The 25,936-nt window shown below is 45.6% G+C and overlaps 1 protein-coding gene across 1 annotated transcript in view; it reads right to left on the bottom strand.

The window, feature by feature from the left end:
- kiaa0825 (KIAA0825 ortholog) overlaps positions 1-25,936 on the bottom strand; it is a 155,282-nt gene that overhangs the window by 112,552 nt on the left and 16,794 nt on the right. Inside the window, exons 3-7 of the mRNA XM_014160881.2 lie at positions 17,247-17,415; positions 16,394-17,054; positions 4,517-4,690; positions 3,196-3,284; positions 2,791-3,015 (exon numbers count right to left, since the gene is read on the bottom strand). Of these exons, the coding sequence (XP_014016356.2) occupies positions 2,791-3,015; positions 3,196-3,284; positions 4,517-4,690; positions 16,394-17,054; positions 17,247-17,415 (1,318 nt within the window). The remainder of the gene's footprint in view (positions 1-2,790; positions 3,016-3,195; positions 3,285-4,516; positions 4,691-16,393; positions 17,055-17,246; positions 17,416-25,936) is intronic.

Consider the following 25,936-nt stretch of genomic DNA (forward strand, 5'->3'; position numbering starts at 1 on the left):
GAGAGACAGACACAGAGACATCAGCCTGACACGCACACACAACCCTTCCCATGGACAGCACACTGAGAGTAACGACAGAGGATCAGCGAATGCCAAAGACTCACACGTGTGTGAATGAGTTCACCCTACTTTTTATATGTGAGCTATGCGCCAGGGTGATTTAAAAGCAGCAAAACATGGCCAGGTACGATAATATATTTCCTAAATTCCCGCAGGAGTTGGCTTGCCCTTAGTGTGGAAAAGCACTGAATGTATTTTCTCCCTTCTCCATAACAAAGCCCTTCCAATAGTGGCAGCACGGATATATCAGCTCAGCTCCATTTTGTTTTACACTCACACTGCCTTACTTGACTTACTGTAACACTGGCAGGAAGTTTGACATTCTGTCAGCGAGTTTCCAATGTGTAGACAGAATTGACATCGCCTTGTAGCAATTCCAGGGCAGAATAAGCCTCTAGTGGGTCAGAAAGGCCAGGGAACAATGTCCATTTGGGCCAGGAAATCAATAGACAATAGAGTGCATCGAGTCATTAGGAGCTTAGCAGAGTCAGTGCCTTGGGCCTGAGGCTTGTCCACCGGCACAGACAGGCGGACGGACGGACGGATGGACAGAGACAGACAGACACAGCGCTCTGAGGACCCACAAGGTGTCAGGGAGATTTATCGCTCGCACACCTCAGCTATAGACTGAACCTTAACTAGCTCAGAACAAAGATACGGATCCCTACAGGTCTTACAGGAGCGCTCCACTGCAAGGTGATTGAAATGACACAGAGGTAAGGCACGAATTGGATCACTCTCTGTTTCTATGAGACGTTTGTAATGCGAAGCTACAGGCAGCTGAGAGATTGAGTGTACAGGCAGGGGTGAATGCAGAAAGAGCAAACGTTAACGTTGCGCCGTCAAACTAACGGACATACAAGGTAACTGCTAAAATAATGGAAACACCAACATAAAGTGTCTTAATAGGGTGATTGGCCACCAAGAGCCAGAACAGCTTCAATGCACCTTGGCATAGATTCTATAAGTGTCTGGAACTCTACTGGAGGGATGCGACACCATTCTTCCATGAGAAATCCCATCATTTGGTGTTTTGTTAATGGTGGTGGAAAACACTGTCTCAGGTGCCACTGAGTTGAGATCTGGTAGCTGAGACACACACACACACACACACACACACACACACACACACACACACACACACACACACACACACACACAGACACACAGACACACATACACACACACCCTTTTAACCTAGCCATGGTAACCTAGCCATGGTAGCCAAAATTATAGTAATTATACATGACCCTAAGCATGATGGGATGTTAATTCCTTAATTAACTCAGGAACCACACTTGTGTGAAAGCACCTGCTTTCAATATACTGTACTTTGAATCCCTCATTTACTCAAGAGTTTCCTCTATTTTGGCAGTTACCTGTACCTATTTATGGTAATGTGGGCAGTGGAACGGGTCATGCAACTGAAGCTGGGATGAAGCTACAAAGGTATGCATATGAATGAGTGAAATATTGATCGGCTAATGCTTTTGAACCGGGCCACATTTCATGCTCTGGTCTTGTATAGTAATTTGCTCTCGCCTCAAACATGCACGCATATGTCAAAAAAGGGAGACAAGAAAAAAAAGCTCTCGCCTTTGGTCTCGGTGGGTGCTCCTCAATGCATATGCATGTATAACCTTTGAGCTGAGAGGCTCTCATATTTTAAGCGTTGACCTACACATAAATATGTTGTCCAGGTCTTGAGCGGAGACAAATTCTGACACTTGTTAGCAACGAGGAGCCAAAACTAGTGTCGGTGTAAAGGGCTAGAGGAGAGGAGGACGAGATGAAGGAGGAGGAGGAGGAGGAGAGGGGAAAAAACACAGGCTTCTTATGAGGCAAGGATGGACAAAGAGGTTTAGGCCCCAATTTGATCAATTGCAGAGAAGGAAAAGCGCTGCGGGTTCAATCAAAATGCTTATGGTGTAGCTTATCATAGGCGTTAGCCACATTAAACACACATACCCTACAACCTGTTCCGCTCACAACCATTATCATTGGATATTGACGTGAAACCAAACCAAACACAGCGTCGACATTCTATGTCAACCCGCAGTGAATCTTTTCCTTGATCTGTAATTGATTGAATTTGGCCTATGATTGTAGAGCTGCATTAGGTGTGTAATGGAACCACAGTCAATCATGGTGTCCTGCCCACTGTACAGTACATAACAGGGTGCCAGCCCCCCCCCCCCACACACACACACACACCCCTCCTAGCCCTATACAAGACCTGTTCCAGCCACAGTGAAAACAAATGGGCAGGTAGCAGCTGGGGGGGGGGGGTTCTGATGGTGGTGTCTGGCACAGGTGAATCAGGAAGAGGATAGGGAGGAAGATAAGGAGAGGACGAGGAGAGAGAAAAAGAGAGATATGGATGGATGGGTGGGGACAGAGGGAGAAAGGTATGAGTGAGGAACACTAATATAAGAGAGAGACTTGGAGTGGGGGATGATGGTGATAAACGAGGGAGGAACTTCCTCCTGACGGAGGGGAGGGGGGGTTCATCTTGATCTGAGGAGGAGAGAGGGTTGATCGGTGGGGACTTAAGCAGGACAAAATACTCTGGGCTGAGGGAAGACAGACAGGGCTGCCTCTGTCACACAGCCTGCTTTTTCTTCACACGGGCTCTCATGGTACGAAAGTTGACCGAGCACTGTCATATGGACATCACATGAGGATGGACCACACACAAACGGTCATATTTGTGTTGATCTTTATGCTTACCTTGGCGACCATCTTGGGGCGGTCCCTCTCTGGGCAGGTGAGGGAGGAGTCATCTCTGTGGGGTGTGTTAGTCAGGACCATGTGGGCGGAGCCAGATGTGTGTGACAGCTCCTCCTGCTGCAGACTCTTGGTGCACACATCCTCCAGCACCACCTTGACACAGTGAGCCATATGGGGCACCAGCTTCCTGAACCCAGCCCTCCAATCAAACTCCAGAACAACGGTCTACGACCAGGAAGAGACAACCGCACAGCCAATCAACACAGGGAGAGGACAAAATGAACATCTGAAGAGACTGATTCGTCAGAAATATGTTCGATCAGGTGATATTGCAGCAGTTGATGGAATAATGGTTTATTGCTCAAGCTGCCGTTCCTCCTCCAAGGCAGCAGAGGGCAGTCTCACCTCCGGACTCTGGAAGAGCGTCTCTGCCGTGGTCTTGTTACCATCCACAGTGGTCATATCTAAGTCGTCTTTGGTCTTTTTCAATATTCCTATCAACAGAAACAGATATGGATTCCAAATGAGTCTCAACATTGGAATAAGGTCTCAGATGATACGGATGTGTTTGACCAAATCTCCAAGCCCATAGCTAACGGAAATGAAATGGCCATCAACCTAAAGACAAGGCCATGACATAAACTCATTGATAACGCATATTTTGAGACAATAGGCTGGCTATTCAGGAAATATAGCTACTGTATAATTCTAAGAAGTGAAGTCTTTGGCACAAATATTGCTGAAACGTCCACGATAATACCCCATGGTAAATGGCGGGCAGCATGGACAATGCTTGCATAACTGTACATAAACCAATCAGTAAAAGTGACAAGCAAATGACGACGTGAGCAGTAAATCAAGTTCTAAGTCAAATGCAACAGTGAGTAGTTAGTCTAAATCTGGGGCTTGGAGTTGATTTGAACCCAGATAGCAACGGCCATAACTGGGCTAATCCTTTGAGGGGGGTGAGGGGGAGGATAAGACGGGTGTATGGGGGAACAAATTAAAAGGAGCACACATCAAGGCCACGTTTTCCTAATCAGAAGCGGAAAAGTGAGACCCCAGGCGAGGCAATTTAGCCGAACAAGACCGCGCAGAACGGAAGAGGGGAGGAAGCAGCCCGCGCGTCACTTTTTGACCTTTAAGCCCATCTGATGAATTTCTGGTAATTAAGCCGTTTGATTGCCTCGAATTAATGATTTGGATAACTGCCCTTTAAAGGCTGTTTACTTCTCTGTAAATCGAGCCTTTCTGCATGTCTTGTTTTTTAATGTAACCTTTATGGAAATTACTACATGCACCAAAAGCTTTCATTTAACTTCTCTGCACCAGTTCAGAGGGGAAAGAGGAGATGGCTGGCAAAGACTTGTACAGCAACCACGATAATTCCCTGTTAAAAGTGCACATTTAAATAACACATGGAGAGTATGCAGTCGGTTTAGTCCAGGCAAGTTACGTGTGCAAAAGCATGCAATGTTGTTGGTGTTCTGTGTGCATGTGTGTTGGAATAGACTTGTCTCTGTCTGATGTGCAAAGAGAGATCTTTGTCTGAACATCATGTTCTCGTTCTCTCTCTCTCTCTCTCTCTCTCTCTCTGGATACATGTCATCAGTGGAGACTGTTGCGAAGGAAGTGACATCACTGTTGCAGTCTATATTCACTAACAGTTCACGCAGACACACACTTTGTGTGTTTGTGTGTGTGTGTTTCTGTAGCGGTTGTGTACCTCTCACACTGCAGGGAGTCTCCCCGGCACAGTTGATGAATGCCAGTTGAGTGGCCAGCTCGTCCACTTGGCTCTCCAGGCCCAGCAGAGTGCAGGCTAGCTGGGTCAGGACCCTCAGCTGGTGAGATGTTAGGCTGAAGTTCCTGCCTCTCCTGGGGGGCAGCTCCAGAGGCGCTGTGGTGGACGAGGTTACACAGAGAAAACAACCACTTTAGCCGATCTGTCACTAGCAGGCTGTCATTTCATATTACAGGATTATTCAACCTCATGTGGTATTCATCGCACACACTCACAAACACACTCACACAGAGACAGACACATGCATGCCCGCATGCACACACACCTCTACTCCATCATATCACACCCTCTACCACCTTAGTATAACCTTACACCCCCTATGAATATCGATTCCCGCACAATTCCCAACACTCCAACAACAACAACAACAAAAAGGAAAACTTTCTCCTAACGAAGTCACACATCCTCGGCACAAACTTTTCTCCCCCTAACCCGCGGATGACCCCCTCAGCAAATATGGATTTCCCATTTCTGAAGCTGCCAAACCCATCACCCAGGGGATGTTCCGCATTAAGCCAAAGAATGGGCGGCTATGAAATGTGTTGCTGTACTCCCAGACACATGAACAAATACTTTTGTGTGTCCGCTTAAATGAGTTCCTCCACTGCAAAGGCATTTGGGAATGGATCAGCACGGCATTAGCCATCGTTATAAAAGCATGGCCATGATTGAGTGTAGAAAAAAAAGAGGCTTCCAATAATTGCAACACTATTGCCTCTAGATCCTAATGTCATTTTGTCACATTGTTAAACAAAATCGGAAAAATATGACAACACACTCATTCCCTCGTCTCCAGGCTTAATCAGGCATGAGAGTGTGTGGGGGGACTGGTAAATATCTTTATTTGTGGACGGCTTTCGCCTTACATTTGCACATGTCAGTCTTCCTAGATGATTATCCCAATGCTCCGCTGGTCACCTTGCAACAATATTCATGCTTCAAATGTGTGTGTTGGCATGTGTAAGTATGTGTATACCTGCAGTGTGTGTGTGTGTGTGTGTGTGTGTGTGTGTGTGTGTGTGTGTGTGTGTGTGTGTGTGTGTGTGTGTGTGTGTGTGTGTGTGTGTGTGTGTGTGTGTGTGTGTGTGTGTGTGCGTGTTTGTGTGTGTATGAGAGTGTGATTAAGCAGCATAGGCCCATGTCTCTGCAGCTCCTCAGTAATGGCTTCCAGTGGGAGTCGACGCTACAGAGAATACCTCTCCATGTGCAAATGAATGACCTGGCTGACACACACACACACACGCCTGTCACTCGCTCTGTACAGGTTGAGAGACAGAGACACAGCAATGACAACCTGGGAGCTCACTGAGACTCTTAGCAAGGAGTTACAGTCAGTGTCATAATGGGTAATTAGCAATAAACCGGTCTTAAATACATCTAAAAGCATTGTATTTGGTTTAAAGCATTCTCTTAGACCTAAACCTCATCTGGAGTTGTGTATAAAAGGTGTGACAATTGAACAAGTTGAGGAAGCTAAACTCCTAGGTATAATATTGGATGGTCAGTTATCATGGTCAAGTCATATTAACAAAGTTATTGTGAAGATGGGGAGAGGTATGTCTTTTCTTCAAATATGTTCTGAGTTTTTTACACACAAATCAACTGTACTAGTTGTTCAGGCTCTGATGTTGTCCCATGTTGATTACTGTCCGGTAGTCGGTGAGGTGCAGCAAAGGAAGACCTAGCAAAGCTGCAGCTGGCTCAAAACAGAGCAGCACACCTTACCCTTAACTACACATACAGAACTAACATCAACTACATGCATGCTAGGCTATCCTGGTTGAGGGTTGAGGAGAAATGGACTACTTCTCTTCTAGTCATTACCCCATAATGTCAAAGTGAAATTATGTTTTTAGAAATGTTTGCTAATTATTTCAAAATGAAAAGCTGAAATGTCTTGAGTCAATAAGTATTCAATCCCTTTGTTATGGCAAGCCTAAATAAGTTCAGGAGTAAACATGTGCTTAACAAGTCACATAATACATTGCATGGACTCACTCTGTTTGCAATAACAGTGTTTAACATGATTTTAGAATGACTACCTCATCTCTGTACCCCACACATACAGTACAATTATCTGTAAGGTCCCTCAGTCAAGCAGTGAATTTCAAACACAGATTCAACCACAAAGACCAGGGAGGTTTTCCAAATGCCTCGCAAAGAAGGGCACCTATTGGAAGATGGGGGAAAAAAGAACAAAGTTACAGGCGTCCTTCCTAACTCAGTTGCCGGAGAGGAAAGAAACTGCTCAGGGATTTCACCATGCGACCAATGGTGACATTAAAACAGTTACAAAGTTTAATGACTGTGATAGGAGAAAACTGAGGATGGACCAACAGTATTGTAGTTACTCCACAATACTAACCTACAGTGAGGAAAAAAAGTATTTGATTCCCTGCTGATTTTGTACGTTTGCCCACTGACATAGAAATTATCAGTCTATAATTCTAATGGTAGGTTTATTTGAACAGTGAGATACAGAATAACAACAACAAAAAATCCTGAAAAACACATGTCAAAAATGTTATAAATTGATTTGCATTTTAATGAGGGAAATAAGTATTTGACCCCTCTGCAAAACATGACTTAGTACTTGGTGGCAAAACCCTTGTTGGCAATTACAGAGGTCAGACGTTTCTTGTAGTTGGCCACCAGGTTTTCACACATCTCAGGAGGGATTTTGTCCCACTCCTCTTTGCAGATCTTCTCCAAGTCATTAAGGTTTCGAGGCTGATGTTTGGCAACTCGAACCTTCAGCTCCCTCCACAGATTTTCTATGGGATTAAGGTCTGGAGACTGGCTAGGCCACTCCAGGACCTTAATGTGCTTCTTCTTGAGACACTCCTTTGTTGACTTGGCCGTGTGTTTTGGGTCATTGTCATGCTGGAATACCCATCCACGACCCATTTTCAATGCCCTGGCTGAGGGAAGGAGGTTCTCACCCAAGATTTGACGGTACATGGACCCGTCCATCGTCCCTTTGATGCGGTGAAGTTGTCCTGTCCCCTTAGCAGAAAAACACCCCCAAGCATAATGTTTCCACCTCCATGTTTGACGGTGGGGATGGTGTTCTTGGGGTTATAGGCAGCATTCCTCCTCCTCCAAACACGGCGAGTTGAGTTGATGCCAAAGAGCTCCATTTTGGTCTCATCTGACCACAACACTTTCACCCAGTTGTCCTCTGAATCATTCAGATGTTCATTGGCAAACTTCAGACGGGCATGTATATGTGCTTTCTTGAGCAGGGGGACCTTGCGGGCGCTGCAGGATTTCAGTCCTTCACGGCGTAGTGTGTTACCAATTGTTTTCTTGGTGACTATGGTCCCAGCTGCCTTGAGATCATTGACAAGATCCTCCCATGTAGTTCTGGGCTGATTCCTCACCATTCTCATGATCATTGCAACTCCATGAGTTGAGATCTTGCATGGAGCCCCAGGCCGAGGGAGATTGACAGTTATTTTGTGTTTCTTCCATTTGCGAATAATCGCACCAACTGTTGTCACCTTCTCACCAAACTGCTTGGCGATGGTCTTGTAGCCCATTCCAGCCTTGGGTAGGTCTACAATCTTGTCCCTGACATCCTTGGAGAGCTCTTTGGTCTTGGCCATGGTGGAGAGTTTGGAATCTGATTGATTGATTGCTTCTGTGAACAGGTGTCTTTTATACAGGTAACAAACTGAGATTAGGAGCACTCCCTTTAAAAGTGTGCTCCTAATCTCAGCTCGTTACCTGTATAAAAGACACCTGGGAGACAGAAATCTTTCTGATTGAGAGGGGGTCAAATACTTATTTCCCTCATTAAAATGCAAATCAATTTATAACATTTTTGACATGCGTTTTTCTGGATTTAATTGTTGTTATTCTGTCTCTCACTGTTGGAATAAACCTACCATTAAAATTATAGACTGATAATTACTTTCCAAAACATGCATCCTAAGGCACTTAAACTTCCAAAAAATTGGCATGTCCTGAATGCAAAGCATTATGTTTGGGGAAAACACAACACATCACTGAGTACCACTCTTCATATTTACAAGCATGGTGGTGGCTGCATCATGTTATGCGTATGTCATCGGCAAGGACTAGGGAGTTTTTTTAGGATAAAAAGAAACGGAATAGAGCTAAACACAGGCAAAATCCTAGAGGAAAACCTGGTTCAGTCTGTTTTCCACCAGAAGTATTCAAGAAGAATTCAAAAAATAATAATGTGCAAATATTGTACAATCCAGGTGTACAAAGCTCTTAGAGACTTTCCCAGAAAGACTCACAGCTGTAATCGCTGCCAGAGGTGATTCTGACATGTTAAGGGGAGTGAATACTTATGTAAATAGGGTTTCTATACAGTAGATAATGGGGATCCTGAAAATCTCCCTCCCTCAAATTCAAGCTGCTTTATTGGCATGAAAAACATTGTGTCAATATTGAGAAAGCAACAATGTATACAATATACACTGTAATAAAATTATAAACAATAGCAAATAATAATATAAAATGGTTGTAACGGTTGTCGTCGGGAATGGAGGACCAAAACGAATGTGGATGCTCACCTTGTTAATTTATATCAAGAGAACACCAAAATAACAAAATGAAGAACTCACGAACAACAAAACAGTCTTGTCATGCTCACACACGCAAAACAAGAAACAATCTCCCACAACACTACACCAAACAATTACCCATATACAGGACTCCCAATCAGAGGCAACGAGAAAACACCTGCCTCCAATTGAGAGTCCAACCCCAATAAACCAGACATAGAAATACAAAAGACCAGAGACCACATAGAAATACAAACATAGAACATTACCCAAAAACCCGGAAATAATAAATCAAACGCCCTACTAAATAAACCACCACCCCGAACCACATAAAACAAATACCCTCTGCCACGTCCCTACCAAACTACAATAACAAATAACCCTTATACTGGTCAGGACGTGACAATGGTAGTAAATAATAATACAAAATGAAATACAAAAATAACAACAATATAGCAGAATTGTAATAAATATAAAAAGATAAACATGGAAAATGAAACTATAACTAACTTATAACTAAATAACTGTCATCTTCACCATTACATCAGTACTACAACTACTATCATCATTACTACTACTACCAACCACCATCAATAAACTGCTATCATTACCATCACTCTACTACCCATATCACTACTATTTGGAATGATAAACAACAATAATAATATAAATAACAATAATAGCAATAACAATAATAGTAATAACAATAATACTAATAATAAGTAAGTTACTATGTACTATGCAGATGTTATTATTCAGTGTCCCTCAGGCAATGGCAGGCAAATACATATTTGGCTTCAAGAGGAGCCATTGGTCCTTCGCCCATGAGTATTTTTAGTTTTTCCTCTGGGTTTAATACGTTAAAATTTGGAATAAATGTAGTCATTTCTGTGAATCATCAATCTCTTGGTGAGGAACAATTCTCATAGTAAAGGAGAAAGTGCATCTCCGTTTCTACCTCCCCTGTCGTGCAGTGACCACATACACGCTCTCATCTCTCTCTCTTTCTCTCGGCAACATCTCCAAGCAAACCATCTAAACGAGATGTGATGTGTCTCAAAGAAACACCAACGCATAACCTGAGTGGGCAACCTGTTGACTCCCCTTCTCTATTCTCTCAGGTGAGTTGTCCGTGAACCCAGGAAGACTGTTTCCCTCCTCCGTCTCTCCATCTCTCCAACACTCCAACACTCCAACACTCACACCGTGACACATGACCGTGGAGTGTAACAGCCCTGTCTACTCTAACACCCATTGCTATATGAACAATATGTATTTATAGCCCTGGCTCCACTGCTATACAGGATACAGCCATTTAAAGGTCATTAGGCCTGTGTCACATCACACGGTGGAACCAAATGGGGGTGCTTAAGGCACCCAGGTGTGTCATCGACGAGAGAGCACAGAGAGGCAGGGAGGAAGATGGTAGGGTTCACTTAAGGGTCAGTCTACAGAAAAACTATACAGGAAACTAGCACAATTGCAGCCCTAAAATGGACTTGATCACTATTGTATCACACCTGAATTATAGATTTCTTTGATTGAGAGTGACAGATAAAAGACTGTGCCAGGAAACAATGGGAATATTAGACTACCCTAACTTGGAGAACAAGTCATTGAAATAGAAGTATAGTGTTAGCTATATGGAGTCGCATACTGCAGTTGGTGTTATGTGGTGACGGATAGTTTCATGGCCGTGGTGAAAACCCAGCCAAGAGGAGCTAGCGAGGTCATGTTCTTATTTCCCCAGTCATGACCAAGGCGACTAGGTAGGACGACAATCTACCAGTAAAGACAACATGTACTATCGTTGTGGAGGATGGTGGCCAATGATAGACAGCATGTGCTTGGTAGGAACACAAAAGGAACACAAACATCCATTTTGGGGGGGGAAGCCATCAGTCTCCTCCACGGCAGCTCCACCTGAGCTGAACAACATTACTGTCACAGTCACACTCCCCTTGACTGGCATGAAAAGGGAGAGAGGGGAGGGGACGAAAACAGAGGGAGGGATGGAAGGAGGGAAGGGAATTCCCTCAGCAGTTGTTATTGATTCCGGTGTTTACGGGCGGATAGTTTAGTGCCGTTTACAAAACAGAACAGATGCAGCCAGTGAGCAAAAATGTAAACAATTGCTGTATGGCGGGCTGCCAAATCCCCGGCCTGATGTATTAAACTCACACTGAAGTGCATTTCCCCTTTGGGCTGTACTTATTACCACTTCATTTCCTCAGCACTCACTCTCTCTTTCTGTCTCACTCTCTCTCTTGTTCCCTCAGTCGTCAGAGTGGGGTGCACCGGCTTGTTGTCTGGCCGTCTTCTGTACTTCCCTGACCCCGGAGGCCCGGCACTACCTAACAGACCCATTAGTGAGGGGAATTGCATGTGTCTGACGTGGCCGAAAAACCAATTATTAGACACTTTCTTCCAAATGTTGCCAGAGTCTGTTGGGAATGGGCAATCACGCAATAATTTAGCCACTGATTTAATTTCACTCCTCTCTCTCTCTCTCTCTCTCTCTCTCTCCCTATCTCTCTCCCCCCTCTCTCTCTCTCCCTATCTCTCCCCCTCTCTCTCTCTCTCTCTCTCTATCTCTCTCCCCCCTCCTCTCTCTCTCTCCCTCTATCTCTCCCCCCTCTCTCGTTCTCTCTCTCTCTCCCTATCTCTCTCCCCCCTCTCTCAATCTCTCTCTCTCTCTCTCTCTCTCTCTCTCTCTCTCTCTCTCTCTCTCTCTCTCTCTCTCTCTCTCCCCCTCTCTCTCTCTCCCCCTCTCTCTCTCTCCCTCTCTATCTCTCCCCCTCTCTCTCTTTCTTTCTCTCTCTCTCTCCCTCTCCCTATCTCTCCCCCCCACTCTCTCTCAATCTCTCTCCCCCTCTCTCTCTCTCTCTCTCACTCTCCCTGTAGCGTGAATGACATCTCTATGGTCCTTTGCCAGGGCTACTCTCTCTAACTCTGCCAGGGATAGTTAGCTGGCTGGCCTCAAGCCTCACGTCTCAACTCCACCCATGATTACAATAACACAGACAGGCGCTGAGATTTGCGTGTGTGTGTGTGTGTGTGTGTGTGTGTGTGCGTACGTACATTGTTGCTGGTCATAAAAACCTCAGCTCTGTGTGGAGCTGTATGTACATTTCAAACGCCCATTGACAAGTTTATCATGCAGATCGCCGGGTGCTACTCTCCGCAGACTGGCACTGACAGAACAACAAAGGGTTTGTCAGTGGATTGAAGGCAGATATCCACAAAGATGCAGATGTAACCCGCAGGGCCCAGGGACTCCCTCACTCCTACATCAAGCTGGTCTCCTTTCTACCTCGCCCCCCGTGCATGTTGGCACTCAGACGAGACGGGTGGAAGGTGGGGTGGATGGTGTGTATGCGTGTCATGGCAGTTTAAGGGGGGTATAAAGCAGGCACGGCTCTTAGGGCGCTGATTGGCCCCCTGCGTGAGGGTGGCAGGGTCAGAACGGCGCTGGGGGGGCCACCAGGAGGACTGCCCGCGGGGCCCGGTGGCGGCTGGGTCCCATTCTATCAGTCGCGGCCCGCTGCTCAACCAGACAGCCTTATTATGGGTGACTCCCGCTGATGGCCCCCCTCCGCCCCCCCGTGGCCCTCATGGCCCCTGGACTGCAAGAGGCACAGTCTGCCTGAACCACAGCAGGGTCTACCCACTGTTCACAGGGGGGAAAGTGGGACGTTTTGATATCTCGATTAACCCGCTTTGGGAAAGGGAGGGTGCACGGTGGCCAGGCTAAGGCTGCTGTCAGCTCTCTCCTTGTACTCTATAGCCAATCAGCTCCAAATGGAGAGAGGGACGTATTGTATTGTGTGGCAACATTTCATTACAGGCCATTTGTTTTGGTCCCTGACCGTGTTTTTGGACCCTCTAGGACTCCATACAGTAGCAGAGTGTTATCCTGTCTGTGCTCTCAATAAGCCCTGCTCTACTCCCTCTGAAAGAAGGTGCTAGAATACTTGAGTGGTTTGTTGATATGCTTGAGCTTAACAAGAGTGATGCACAAAAGCTTTTGTGACCATTCTGAGGAAATGGAACTGGATTTGACACACACGTACTACACACACACACACACACACACACACACACACACACACACACACACACACACACACACACACACACACACACACACACACACACACACAGTGCCATGTTTATTCTTGCAGTAATTCCAATGGACCTAGGGTTTGGAGACAATGGGACATAATGGAATTCATCAAATCTCAAGTGAAATTGTGAACACACATAAAAGAATCTCTCACACACACACGCACGCACGCACACGCGCACGCACACGCGCGCACACGCACACGCACACACACCCGTAATGAAGTCTCATTAACATCAGTAAACAACCCCTCACTAGGTCATGAACCCACAGCTCTAACACCAGACCTTCTAGACAGCGTGGGGATGTGCAGGGCTGTGGTTATACAAGCCGTAAACAGAGAGCATTGGGCATATAAAAACCTCTGGTTCTACCCCCCTTCCTCCTGCCGTAATTACATGGCTACATTCGTGTGCACGGCCCGGCAGACACCGCGTCTGAACCCCTGCACAGATATGATCTAGTGAGGAGCAGCTCTTATTAAATATTAACAAACACCATTCCCAAGTAGCCTCAATCCCCAGAAGGAATCTCCCGCGGTGGCGTCAGCGGCAGTAGCAGTGCTAGCTATCTCTGGCACTACTAAAGCGCTCTCTCTGCTGAATAGGCTGGTGAGCTTTGATTGGAGGGAGTTCAAAAGAGCCAAGGAAGGAGGCAAGGAGGGAGGAGGAGGGCGGAGGGTGGAGGTGAATGTGCGTACTACACATGTTCAAACCCAAGCCTTCTAGATGCTGTACTTCTATAGCGCACGGAACAAGTTGGAGAGAATTAGTGGGAACTGGGAACGGAATTCATATCTAGGGGAGCATGCAGATGTTCTTCAGTGTGTGAATGGAGAATCTTCAGCTGTGCTGAATGATTGCTCGGGACAAGTTTACAGATAGACGTATAAGCAGGCAAGCCAGGTGTATTGCTTTCCATGGTGTACATGAAAAGTGTGTTCTGTTTCTATACTACGCAAATTGGGAAGCAATTATTCAATTGCAGATTTGGAAAATCTGCAATTTACATAATGTATATATTAGGCCTGTGTAAGATACTAATTTCTGCCAAATTACTGCATGTCATCATTAGACATAATGGAAATTACACATTTCCTCTAAGGTACTTAAATGCTGCACAAACACTCGCACACATTCAAAGACAGACTACCTGGCAGTTAGCAATGCACGTGTATGTGCACGAACACACAAACAGACACACACACCCTTGATTACCCCTTTTCCTGTCCAGACGCAGTGAGGTGTGATAGTAAGGTTTAAAGCTTGCATTGTTCCTGGCCAGTCAATCTGTCCGGCAGACTCCAGAGTCCTACTGATCACCCCATTACTACCGGGAAGGAGAGAGAAAGGGGAGGGGGGAAAAAAAGAAAGGAGGTGGAGAGCGAGGGACGGTGAGGAAAGGGGCTACAAAGGGCTGAGACACTCACATCTGTCTGGGAACAATGTCAGAACTTCCCCATTCAGAGAGAGGGGTTAAAAGAACTGTCACATCTCGCTGATGTGAACGCTGTTAAATGGTTCAGTGGTTTGACAGTAGTTGATGCCAGAGACTGCACTCCCCTGGGAGAGCTCTGGGAAGGAAGCACAGGCTCAGGCTGCCTCCCAGGCTCCCCTCCCTTACCCACCCCTCCATTGAAAATCCAGCAGATAAATAGATAGGCGGAAATAAACAATAACACGCTACAGGGGGATCTGAGAATGTATGCATCAAGTGAATATATGCATATTGTTTTTCTGTGTGTCATCGTTGTCAAAGCAGCCCTTGAAGATCTCCATAGGTAAAGACAACCGCCATAGACCTGGAAAATGACGTGAAGCCACTCCGCTGATTAGGCCACAGTGTCCTTGGTGGATCTGTTTATGTTTGGGTGTCTACTGTTGTCTTTCGTTGATGTGACCCCCCCCCCAAAAAAAACTAGCCCCGATCCCCGTCCCACAGTTGTTGCGGTGGAGCAGGCACTCACATGACAAGGGGCAAAAAAAAACTGCATCGCTTTAGTGTCGTTACACTTTGCGGGCGCTGCTTCCCTTTGGTGAGATGTTCTGCCTCCGGTGCTACATTTGACGGTTTGTTGAGCGGCACGTAGGTGTGTAGCCGGAGCCACAGCCGCCGCGCTGTGATCAAACAGCCTAACTGACGCACGGCCAATTATCCTGGCTGCCTTCTTTCATCTCATGTTTAAGGGTAGGGAAAGAGAGCGGGAGAGAGGTGGAGAGAGGGAGCTAGGAAGGGAGGGAAAGAGAGCGAGAGACGGCTGTGGGTTTAGAAGAGTGGCAGATGTAAAAAGCACACTTCCCATCCCCAGAAGGAAGCACGCCTGACATATGCACCATTTTGGGAAAGTAAACAATGGAGTTGTCTACTTTGTGGATGGTTACCCCATCTATCCCATAAATAGGCCAATCAGAGAGCCAAACATAGAGTATAAGGAGATCTATCAGATGTGACATACCATGAACAGATTTTTTGTTCCCCAGTCTCTCTGTACATCACTCCTTTCCTCCCACACAAGAGAAATGACTTCCTTTTACATTTTTGTAAATACTTCTCAGCTGTTTCATTCTATTCTTCTCCCTAGCCCAAGGCCGATAACGTAAGGAACCATCAACTCCTAGGCGTATCCTTAGCTGTGAAGGATAGGTTACAAGGCCTGTGCTCACTACCAAGGTCATCTTTGTCTGTTTTACCCTTGGTTTGCGTTATTTTGCTATGAGAGAAAGCCTTAAGTGAAGTACTCTGTAGTAAAAGAGTCAAATTACAACTTGTGTTCAAGTGAATGGAACGTGAAAGAATGTAGAGAAGGATTGCTCCTTCTCCAGTGCTTGGTGTGTGCAATGAATACTCAGAGAGAAAAAGGTGTAGAGAAACGAGCTAGGAAAAGGCTTACTAGAGTGAAAACGAACAATACCTCACAAAGGCACAAACAGAATGAACTGAACTAAATAAGGAGCCGATGAGACCAGGTGAGTAACTAACACAGGTGAAATCAATGAACAAAAATGAAAGACAGGGCTATGTTCCAGAACACAACGAAACAGAACACAAGGTTGATTAAGAAAATAAATGCAGAACCTTACAGTGTGGGGAGAGTGTGGTACAGTTTAGAGAGAGTAACAGGTTTGCTCCACTGACCTACAGTAGCCTTGGTCCTGGCCGAGGTTTTCCTTCCCTTGCCACCGCTCAGCGTAGTGTTGTCTTTTAGGGCGTTCTCACACTCTCTCTCCATCATGGCGCCCAGCTCCTGGGACACAGTGTTCAGGTAGGCAGCATTCAGGAAACCCAGAATGGTGTGGGGCTTGGCCACCCCGTTGAGGACCTGGAGCTCCTCCCTGAGGGCCGAGCACAGGGCCGGGGCGGCAGCACGGAGCCCCAGGGCCAGCCTGTCGAAGCCCGTCTCCTTCCCACCGGGGCTGGAGGCCAGGGCAGAGTGGAGCAGAGACAGGACAGCCTGGCTCCTCAGGCCCTGGTAGTGCGTCAGCACCTCCCACTCTGGGTAGAGGAAGAACAGCTGCTGCAGACAGTAGATGCGCTGAGGGACGGGGAGGGAACAGGAAAGTCTGTCCAGCAGGTGGCGCCGCAGCCGGAGCCTTACCTCGTCCCACACCTCATGGCTCTCCAGAGCACTGTCGTCCCTGACCGTGTGGACCAAGGTGTGTGCCGAGGGGCCGGGCTGCTGGAGGATGGGCGAGGGGGTGGTGTTGGGGAAGGACACGCCACACTGGGAGGAGATGTTGTGGAGCAGCTGGAGGGTCACGTCCTCTCGCCCCTCCTCCTCGGTCCTAAGGTACTGGAGCTGAAGAGGAGGAGGAAGGATGGTTCATGGAGGAGCTGTCAACATGTTTATAGGTATCAATACGATCAGCAAATCTTTTTCCTTTTATGGATGGTTATTGTTAAGCACATTTTGACTGGCTAGTGAACTACATAGCATTGTACATTGTAGGTTCACCCCTCTCTCATCATTATTATCATGATGTGTTATTACCAGAGCTTTCAGGAAGTCCAGAAGCTCCTGGTTTCCTGTGGCGACAGGCCTGACAGTGCTGTTGTTCCGTGGGTTAAACCACTGCAGACATTCCGTTGGGCTGGGCGGATGCTCCCCCGTCCAGGACTCACCCATCTTCCCCTGAAGTTCCTTCAGATTCTGTTCTATACTGGAGAGGGACAGAGACACACGCCACTCACAATAAACCTCTGACTGTCACCTCCATCACATACTGCATAACAGTACTGTATTCCCCCCACCTCCCTGTCCCGCCACCGACACACCCCCAAACCCCGAGAGAGACACATCAGCAGTAATGAACACAGACATCAATATATCCCGGCTGTGTGTGTGTGTGTGTGTGTGTGTGTGTGTGTGTGTGTGTGTGTGTGTGTGTGTGTGTGTGTGTGTGTGTGTGTGTGTGTGTGTGTGTGTGTGTGTGTGTGTGTGTGTGTGTGTGTGTGTGTGTGTACTGAGTGTCTGGTGTGAAGTGGTGTTACACACGTCTGATACATGTGCGTCTCCCAGTGTCACTTCTCTCGCGACCCCTCGCCACACACACACACAGGCACACACACACACTCGCCACACACACACATCAAGAGTAGTAGGTTAAGGCCCAGTTCTCTTTGACATTTTAGAGACACATTTGCATCCACCCACGCACACACTCATGAAGAAGTTTCCCTTTCACACGCACACGGAGCACAAAGAAGAATGAACATTGAGAGAGAATTGACATTGATTAAGAATGAATGTTTTTTATTATAATTATAATTTTTTTCACCTTTATTTAACCAGGTAGGCTAGTTGAGAACAAGTTCTCATTTGCAACTGCGACCAGGCCAAGATAAAGCGTAGCAATTCGACACTTACAACAACACAGAGTTACACATGGAATAAACAAAACACACAGTCAATAATACAGTAGAAAAAGAAAACAAAAAGTCTATATACAGTGAGTGCAAATGAGGTAAGTTAAGGCAATAAATAGGCCATGGTGGTGAAGTAATTACAATATAGCAATTAAACACTGGAATGGTAGATGAGCAGAAGATGAATGTGCAAGTAGAGATACTGGGGTGCAAAGGAGCAAGATAAATAAATAAATACAGTATGGGGATGAGGTAGGTAGATAAATGGGCTGTTTACAGATGGGCTCTGTACATGGGACTATGGGACCCCCATCATGGCCGGTTGTGATACAGCCTAGAATCGAACCAGGGTTTAAAAGTTAAGGTTAATAATAAGGTACATAAGGATGTTTGCGTGATCTGGAAATTGCCAGGTGAGAACGGTTAGGGGTGAAGTGGATGGACGTCCTGTTTAGGTGGAAAAAAAATACGTCATTAGGGTAGGTGTTAGCCACAATGAGTTAGCAGAAAGGAAAATGGAGGGTATAAAAGAGATAGGATTTTTTTGATGGGGAAAAAACTCTGAGCTTGCTAGAAGAACCTGTCGACTGCTGTTTTAAAAAAAAAAAGTTTATTTAACATACAAATCAGTTAAGAACACATTATATTTTACAATTACGGCCTACCCAGACCAAACCCTAACCCCAGACGATGCTGGGCCAATTGTGCGCTGCCCTATGGGACTCCCATCATGGCCGGTTGTGATACAGCCTGGAATCGAACCAGGGTCTGTAGTGATGCCTTTAGCACTGAGATGCAGTGCCTTAGACTGCTGCGCCACTCGGGAGCCCAGGAAGAAGATTTTTGCTGTAGCTTTTTAGCTTAAAGTATATTTTGATTCGTATCATACTCAGTCAAAGTAAAATTCTAGGGGGAATCTTTAAGGGTACCTCATTGATAGAAGTGTGAAGTAGTTGTTAAAGTTTTAGACGCCATCTGAGGGACTTATCATCCTGAGGGGGGAGCCAACAAACTGTTTATAGAGTTATAGAAGGTAAAAAAAATCTATATTATATTTTATTGGCACACACCAAAAGGGGTTTAGTTAAGGGCGCTGAAGGTTGTCTATCAATTTAATTTACTGTACATTTTTACTTATCATTGATTTGTGATTGGTTGATTGATCTGGGATTTTTTATGCCTGTTTCTGGAATTTTGAATAAACCTGCTTTATTGTTCTGAAACCCTGTTTCATCAAAGAGCCATACAAGTGCATATCGTTCTACTCTAGGTTTCTGAAGTAGACTTGATTCGTTGAGGATTTTTTTTGCATCTGGTTAATTAGTCTATTGGGGACTCGAGTGACTGGTATAAAATAACCTAACCCGAGACATAGCTATAGATGCTGAGCGCATTGGTAGAAGTCGTAGGAGGAGATGATTCTGGGCTAAGCCAACCCGAGAGAGAGCACCCCATAGTGTTCTAAGGTTGAAGCTCTGGCCTTGACGATCCTGAAGAGGTGCCGGGTTGCAGGTTGAAGGAGCGTAGGCACTCGACTTCGGGGATAGCCCACTCTACTGTAAGGCCCTCACTGTTGAGTTTAAGGGACAGTCCCTAGCTGTATACTAGCTCAGTGGTAAGGCAGAGCGGCATCTATCAGATCTGTAGGGGTTAGGGCCAAGAAATAACGGAACTGCCATTGGGTAGACAGGACCTAGTTGAGTCGTTAATCTTGCGGGGGGGAGTAGTTTAGCTTTGATAATGTGACAGATTAGATATGACATTCGCGGGCTCAACATGTTTAGTCGTGTCCATGAAAATCAATGCTAGCACTCATCTGTGCATGTGTGAGAGAGAGAGTAAGAGAGAGAGAGAGAGGGGAGAAACAGAGAGAGTAAGAGAAAGAGAGAGAGATAAAGAGAATGAGAGAAAAGGAAACAGTTCCATTTACTAACACCCAGCTCATTCACCACTCTGGGCCTGTAAAGCTCCTCGAGTCGGCGATACACACATCCAGATGTCTCCCAATGACGACACATTAAATAACCATTCAACGTGACACACTTTCATTTCAGAGGGAAAATGTGGGGCATAAAACGTTATAGACCACCGATCTGTGTCCAAATTGCTGTCGATTGAATCCCGCACACGTGGTTTTAGTTGGCTAGACGAAGTTGTACGTATAGACAGTCTATTTATTTCATTTGATGCTGAATTTGCTGACTGACAGAAAGCCAGAACACACCAGGGGAATGGTGGTGTGTCTGTGACACCACAGAGGACATCCAAGTGGTGACAGGTGTTGTTGGAGGGGAACACACATTCTTCCACAATGATAGTCAAGAGCTAGCTGTAAAACAGCACTAGCTCCCACCACTAACGGCTTGTGCGAGAAACGCTGACAGTGCTGTCTGTAAAATGAACACAATACTTTTTTCCCCCACCTAAAATCAATGTATTTTTTAATTGCTGTTTGTTTTTATTGAATAACTTCTGTGACCTTACCTTGGATGTCACACTGTTCAAGAATTGTATCCCATTAATGCAGGGAAAGGTTTTCTTGTGCATCATTATGTATTGAGTACATATGCATTGTTTGAATTGTGTTCACGCATACAAATTAATATAGCTCAATGTTTTTCTCCAAATGAACCAATATAGCACAAAACAAGAAATCACTAGCTCCACTCTACCAATCAAAGCAAGCCAAGCTGACATTTCACATTTCTGACAAACTGACATTTGTTTTAGCCCACATATCTTCATGTTAAAATGTGTATAGGAGCGGCAGATAGAGGCAGTCTATTTAATGTTAGTCATAAACGTGGATGTGTGATCTGGGCTCCACCCCAGGACTTTACTCAGACAGCAGGTCTTAAATGAGCATCCATCTGGTCCGTCAGCCTGCCTCTCAACGCCATCAAAACACACCATTTTACAGCATACACCTCTCAGTTTACCTCTTTATATAGAAAGACGCGTGCGCCAGTGAACACATACGGCCATACACAGTCACGCACGCACACACACGCACGCACATACAGTACACACTTTTATGTCCCACCCCTACTTCTCTCTCGCTCTCATCTCATCTTTTCTGCTCATCTCAGCTTTGAAGGTCCACTGTAGGATTTACAGTTTGATTGAATGTCTGTGTGCCACCTGCCAGGCTGGGGTCCAACTCAGGGTGTATGGACTAAGAGCACCTCACAATGTCTCACCTTTAGCCCTGAGGTGTGGGAACAATCTGGAGATTAATCAACTCTACCGGATTAGCCTCAACCACAATGACTTTCACCGCACAGGGCTCACAAGCTGCAGAGCTAAGACAGCTAATGCAGCGAGAGATAGAGACGGGAGGAGAAAGACAGCAGTTTGACATGAGAAAACACCAGTCAATTCTCCAAGTGAAAGCGACAATGGACAGACCAGAGGTGAAAAGAACCACATAGTTAAAGCTAAACAAAAGGCTGGGAGATGAGTGGAGGAGAAGTTTCTTTAAAGTCTCTCGACAAACATGTCAAATCTTATCACTCCCCACCTCCTTACCCCTTCTCACATCCCCAACGAAATGGAATTGTTTTTCAGATTGGGCTACAGCAATACCCTGCAAGGCAGCCCGGGCACACCACCACCACTCCGTCCCCACCCTCTCACCCCAAAGAAAGGAGCGATTGGAGGGCTTTTGTTAGATGGCACATTTCACAGCTCTGTGACTTACAGAAACCCAATCCTGTGATTAGTCAGCGCATTGACGTTATCTTAAGTTCCTTGTCAGAATTAATTTAGTGTGGGTGGGCTGCGGGGCTGTCTGTCAGGCTCCGGGGAGAGGAAAGCAGAGAGGGGGCAGGAAGCGATCCCTTTCAAATAAGCCCTAGCTCCAAACTGGACCGGCCGCCTGGGAACCAAATATCTGCCCCATCAAAAGGCCCCATTCTACACGGAAACAAGAGGGAAAGGGGTTCAATGAACAGGCTGAAACGGATCCCCCTTCGCCCTGCCCGTGGCCCTCTTAGAGCCCTCAACCTTGCCAGAGACCGCAGGCACACACACACGCTGCCACACACTCGCATACACACAAACGTACGCAGACCGATGATGATGTACACACATACATGTTTAAGGTACATAAAAGCACGCGCACTCAGACACACGGCAGATCTAACTATGAGAAATGTTGGCAGGCGTCTAGTGTAAGCCATTTCTCTGCCTTGCAGAAAGGCGACAGCGGTGTCTGCAGTCCCTTGGCCTGCACTGACACTTCATTAGAGGACTTTTTCTGCTGGCCTCCTGAAGTGTACCATTTGATGAAACCTAATGGATTACAGCATTTCAATTTGGGGAGCCAGGCCCCGTTGTCAGCCTATCTTAATCTCCTTCAATTAGGGAGCAGCTCTTAGGCAAATCTCTGACATCTGAGAGCTGGGAACAGGCCAGCCAGTCTGACCCACAAATAGGTTGAAGCCTTCCTTCATGGGAGTGGGCAGTGGGAGCTCACTCTTTCTCTTTATGTCTCTCTCTCTGTCTCTCCCTCTCTCTCTGTCTCTCTTTCTCTTTATGTCTCTCTCTCTCTCAACGTCTCTTCTCATCGTCCCGATTCCCTTTACTCTTCTCCTCTTCCATAATTTGTCCCAGACACTGATAAATGGATTAGGCAGCAGGTGTGTGTGAATGTGTGGGTGTGTGTGTGTACGTGTGCGGCTGCCTCTGTGTGTGACAGAGGCTGACCTTGGTGGAGGTACTGTAAGAGAGGAGCCTTGCCAGCGTCTGTCTACTAGTCCCCAAATGGGCTGAGATGAGCCCAAGGCTGACTGACCGGAGGTGCAGACTGAGTGGGGATCGCCAGATTTTTTGCCCAATTCCCCATTATCTGTCCCTTTGTTCTCATAATGGTTATCCCTCTCCCATATCCACAGGAACACAAAATAACCCTTTAATGCTTAGAAGGAAGAAAAATGCCTTGGCCTTCAGTAATAAGCCTTGAATTACCTACCCAAGGGTTTTCGTTTCAAGATGTGGAATCTTCAATTATTTTGTTCCCATTTTCCCCCAAAAAAGAGGGCGAGAAAAGGGGGGATGAGACGCAAACGCTAATGGTACCAGAGTGAGAGGCTTTGTTCAGCCGCCACATTTAGCCTGTCCCTCATCATCTATCCTCGCCCTCACAGCAGCACAAAGGATAAAAGAGCTGAAATATAGATTTCTCTCTCTCTTTCTCTCTCCCTCCCTCCCTCCTTCACTATGCCCGGTCTCCTCTGGTTCCTCTCTCTCTCTCTCTCCCTTCCTCCCTCCCCCCCTCAATATGTGCCATCAAAATATTGAGAGCCTAGTCCATGTCACTCTGTCCTGAGTGTGGTATTTTCAAAGAGAGAGAGAACGAATGAAAGAGAGCGACAGACACAGAATCGGGTGGCCTGTCTAGCCATCTCATGTGGGAAGGGGGGGGGTTAAGAATGTAATATTGGAGCAGAAGTTCTCATCAAAGTGGCTTTCACACACCTCAAAATGAGTCAGTGGTAACTGGTTGGAAAAGCAGGTGTAATGTTCCCTTTGATGTATAAATCCTAAAACGGGATATTCTTAAACTGTCTATGCAAGATTTACATAAAAGTCAGTCTGGGCACATATCTTAAGATTCACTCCTTTACTATAAGTGAATAATGTTATCATGCTGCATCATAACTGAATACAAACGGATGGAGTACGAACAAAAGAGGCAGACAGACAATCAAAGGCTCTTAATCTGCAATGTTGCTGTAAAAGCATGTTCTTTCACATAGGTTGGAGAAGAGCTCTTCATTGTAAATGGCAAATTGAGATTAGTGAATCTTCTAAAGCTTGAGGGCTCTGCTCCATGATGTTTTCAAAGATAATTGACTTCTTCAAGCTCACAAAAGATCAAAATGTAAACAACGAGCATCTTAATCAACCATTCACTTCTCAAATTAACCTTTAATAACTGTAAACCCACACTGAAGTTTCTGACAGATACTTGGCAACGGCTAGGAATGCTCATTAGTAACAGAACACACGCACACAAATGGTTTCAGCAGCTATCTTTAACAACGTTGTCACGAGTGTGTGTAGGAACGGACCAAGGCGCAGCGTGAGTATCTTTCCACATTTTTTATTTAAATGTGAAAACTTCGCAATACAAACAATAAACTAATAACAAACCCGTGACGACAGCGGTGCAACATGCACTAACTCAAAATAATCTCCCACAAACACAGGTGGGAAAAACAACTACTTAAATATGATCCCCAATTAGAGACAACAATGACCAGCTGCCTCTAATTGGGAATCATACAAAAACCCCAGCATAGAAAAAAGAAACTAGAAACCAACATAGAAAAATGGAACTAGAATAAACCCCCCAGTCACGCCCTGACCTACTCTACCATAGAAAATAAGAGCACTTTATGGTCAGGACGTGACAAACGTGCTAAAATATTAAACTTACAACAGAGTTGGAATGCTACAAGGCCAGACCTTGTTGTAGAGTCTTCTCAATGTTAAAGGCCCAATGCAGCTGTTTTTTTTATCTCAATATCAAATCATTTCTGGGTAACAATTATGTACCTTACAAAAATTGCTTTTTAGCAAGAGCAATTTCTCAAGCAAGAATTTTGCTCGGACTGTCTGGAAGTGGTCTGAGTGCAGGGGAATACTGATAATCCCTGTCAAAATCCAAACTAGCTGTTATTGGCAGAGAGGTTTGGAACTCTCTTTCTTATTGGTCTATTAAGTAATTTACCGCCTGGTGATGTCACTAAGCAGCAGTGGTGATTTTTGCACTATAACGGTGACAAACGACGCCCACAAACTGCTAGGGCCTACATAAAGCTGTCCCAACAGCTGAGTCCCAACAGCAGTCCCAACACCTTACCACTGCTACACCTGGCTATCAGCGGAGCCTTGTCTAGCAGTGAAACCTTGTCTGGCAGCGAAACAATTCATTCAGCCTCATTTACTGGATTTTCAAAAAACATAGCTGATATGGCTGACTTGCTTAAAAAAATGTAGTTTCTACTGACAATTGAGATGTACAAACTATTGCATAAGGGGACGACAAGCAGATAAGAGGCGATCCGTAATTTCGATTAAGACATTAATGAGCGAGCCAGGACAGACGTATATATCTATTTGTTCAGCACTTTTGAAATGTACAGCGACAGAATTCAGAACATGGGCCGTTCTTACAGTGATTTCCCTGTACACCAAGTCAGAACCATATAAGGGCATATAAGCAGACAATATAGGGGCATATAAGCAGACAATGAAAGCTCTTACAATATTCGATGATTACATTTCTCAAAAACTGGTTATAGGCTACATGTGCACCACTGAGTCAGAACAGTAACATTAGGCAAAATTAAGAGGTGTAAATAGACCAAATTATTAGGGTGAGGCACATGGGCTACTAACAGCTTACTACACAACATACACTTAGTATGCCTTTCTTAGCGACAGTATACATATCTCCCTGGCATATAACATAATTTATGCAGCAGCATATAAGACATTTTTAGGCTCACCTTGTTGTGATGTGCTCACTTGAACAGGAAGGTGGCGCGGCGGTCCTTCGTAACCAAAATTTGTCATCAAAGAAAGAGAAAGAGGCCGGATTTACAATTCCGAGTTGGATATGGATGGCCGTTCAAAACGTATTTTCCCAGTCTGAGCTTGTTTATTCACGGCTTCCCAGTTGCAATCCTTGCAGTTAGCCATTGTCAACGATTCCTTCCAAACCCCTCATTGTTGAATTTGTGATTTCCAACTTGTTGTGTAATGTTTATGTCCAATGGCCGATGAGCAACAATAAATTTAATCTAT

This window comes from Salmo salar, chromosome ssa20, assembly GCF_905237065.1.
Source record: "Salmo salar chromosome ssa20, Ssal_v3.1, whole genome shotgun sequence".
Lineage (NCBI taxonomy): Eukaryota > Metazoa > Chordata > Actinopteri > Salmoniformes > Salmonidae > Salmo > Salmo salar.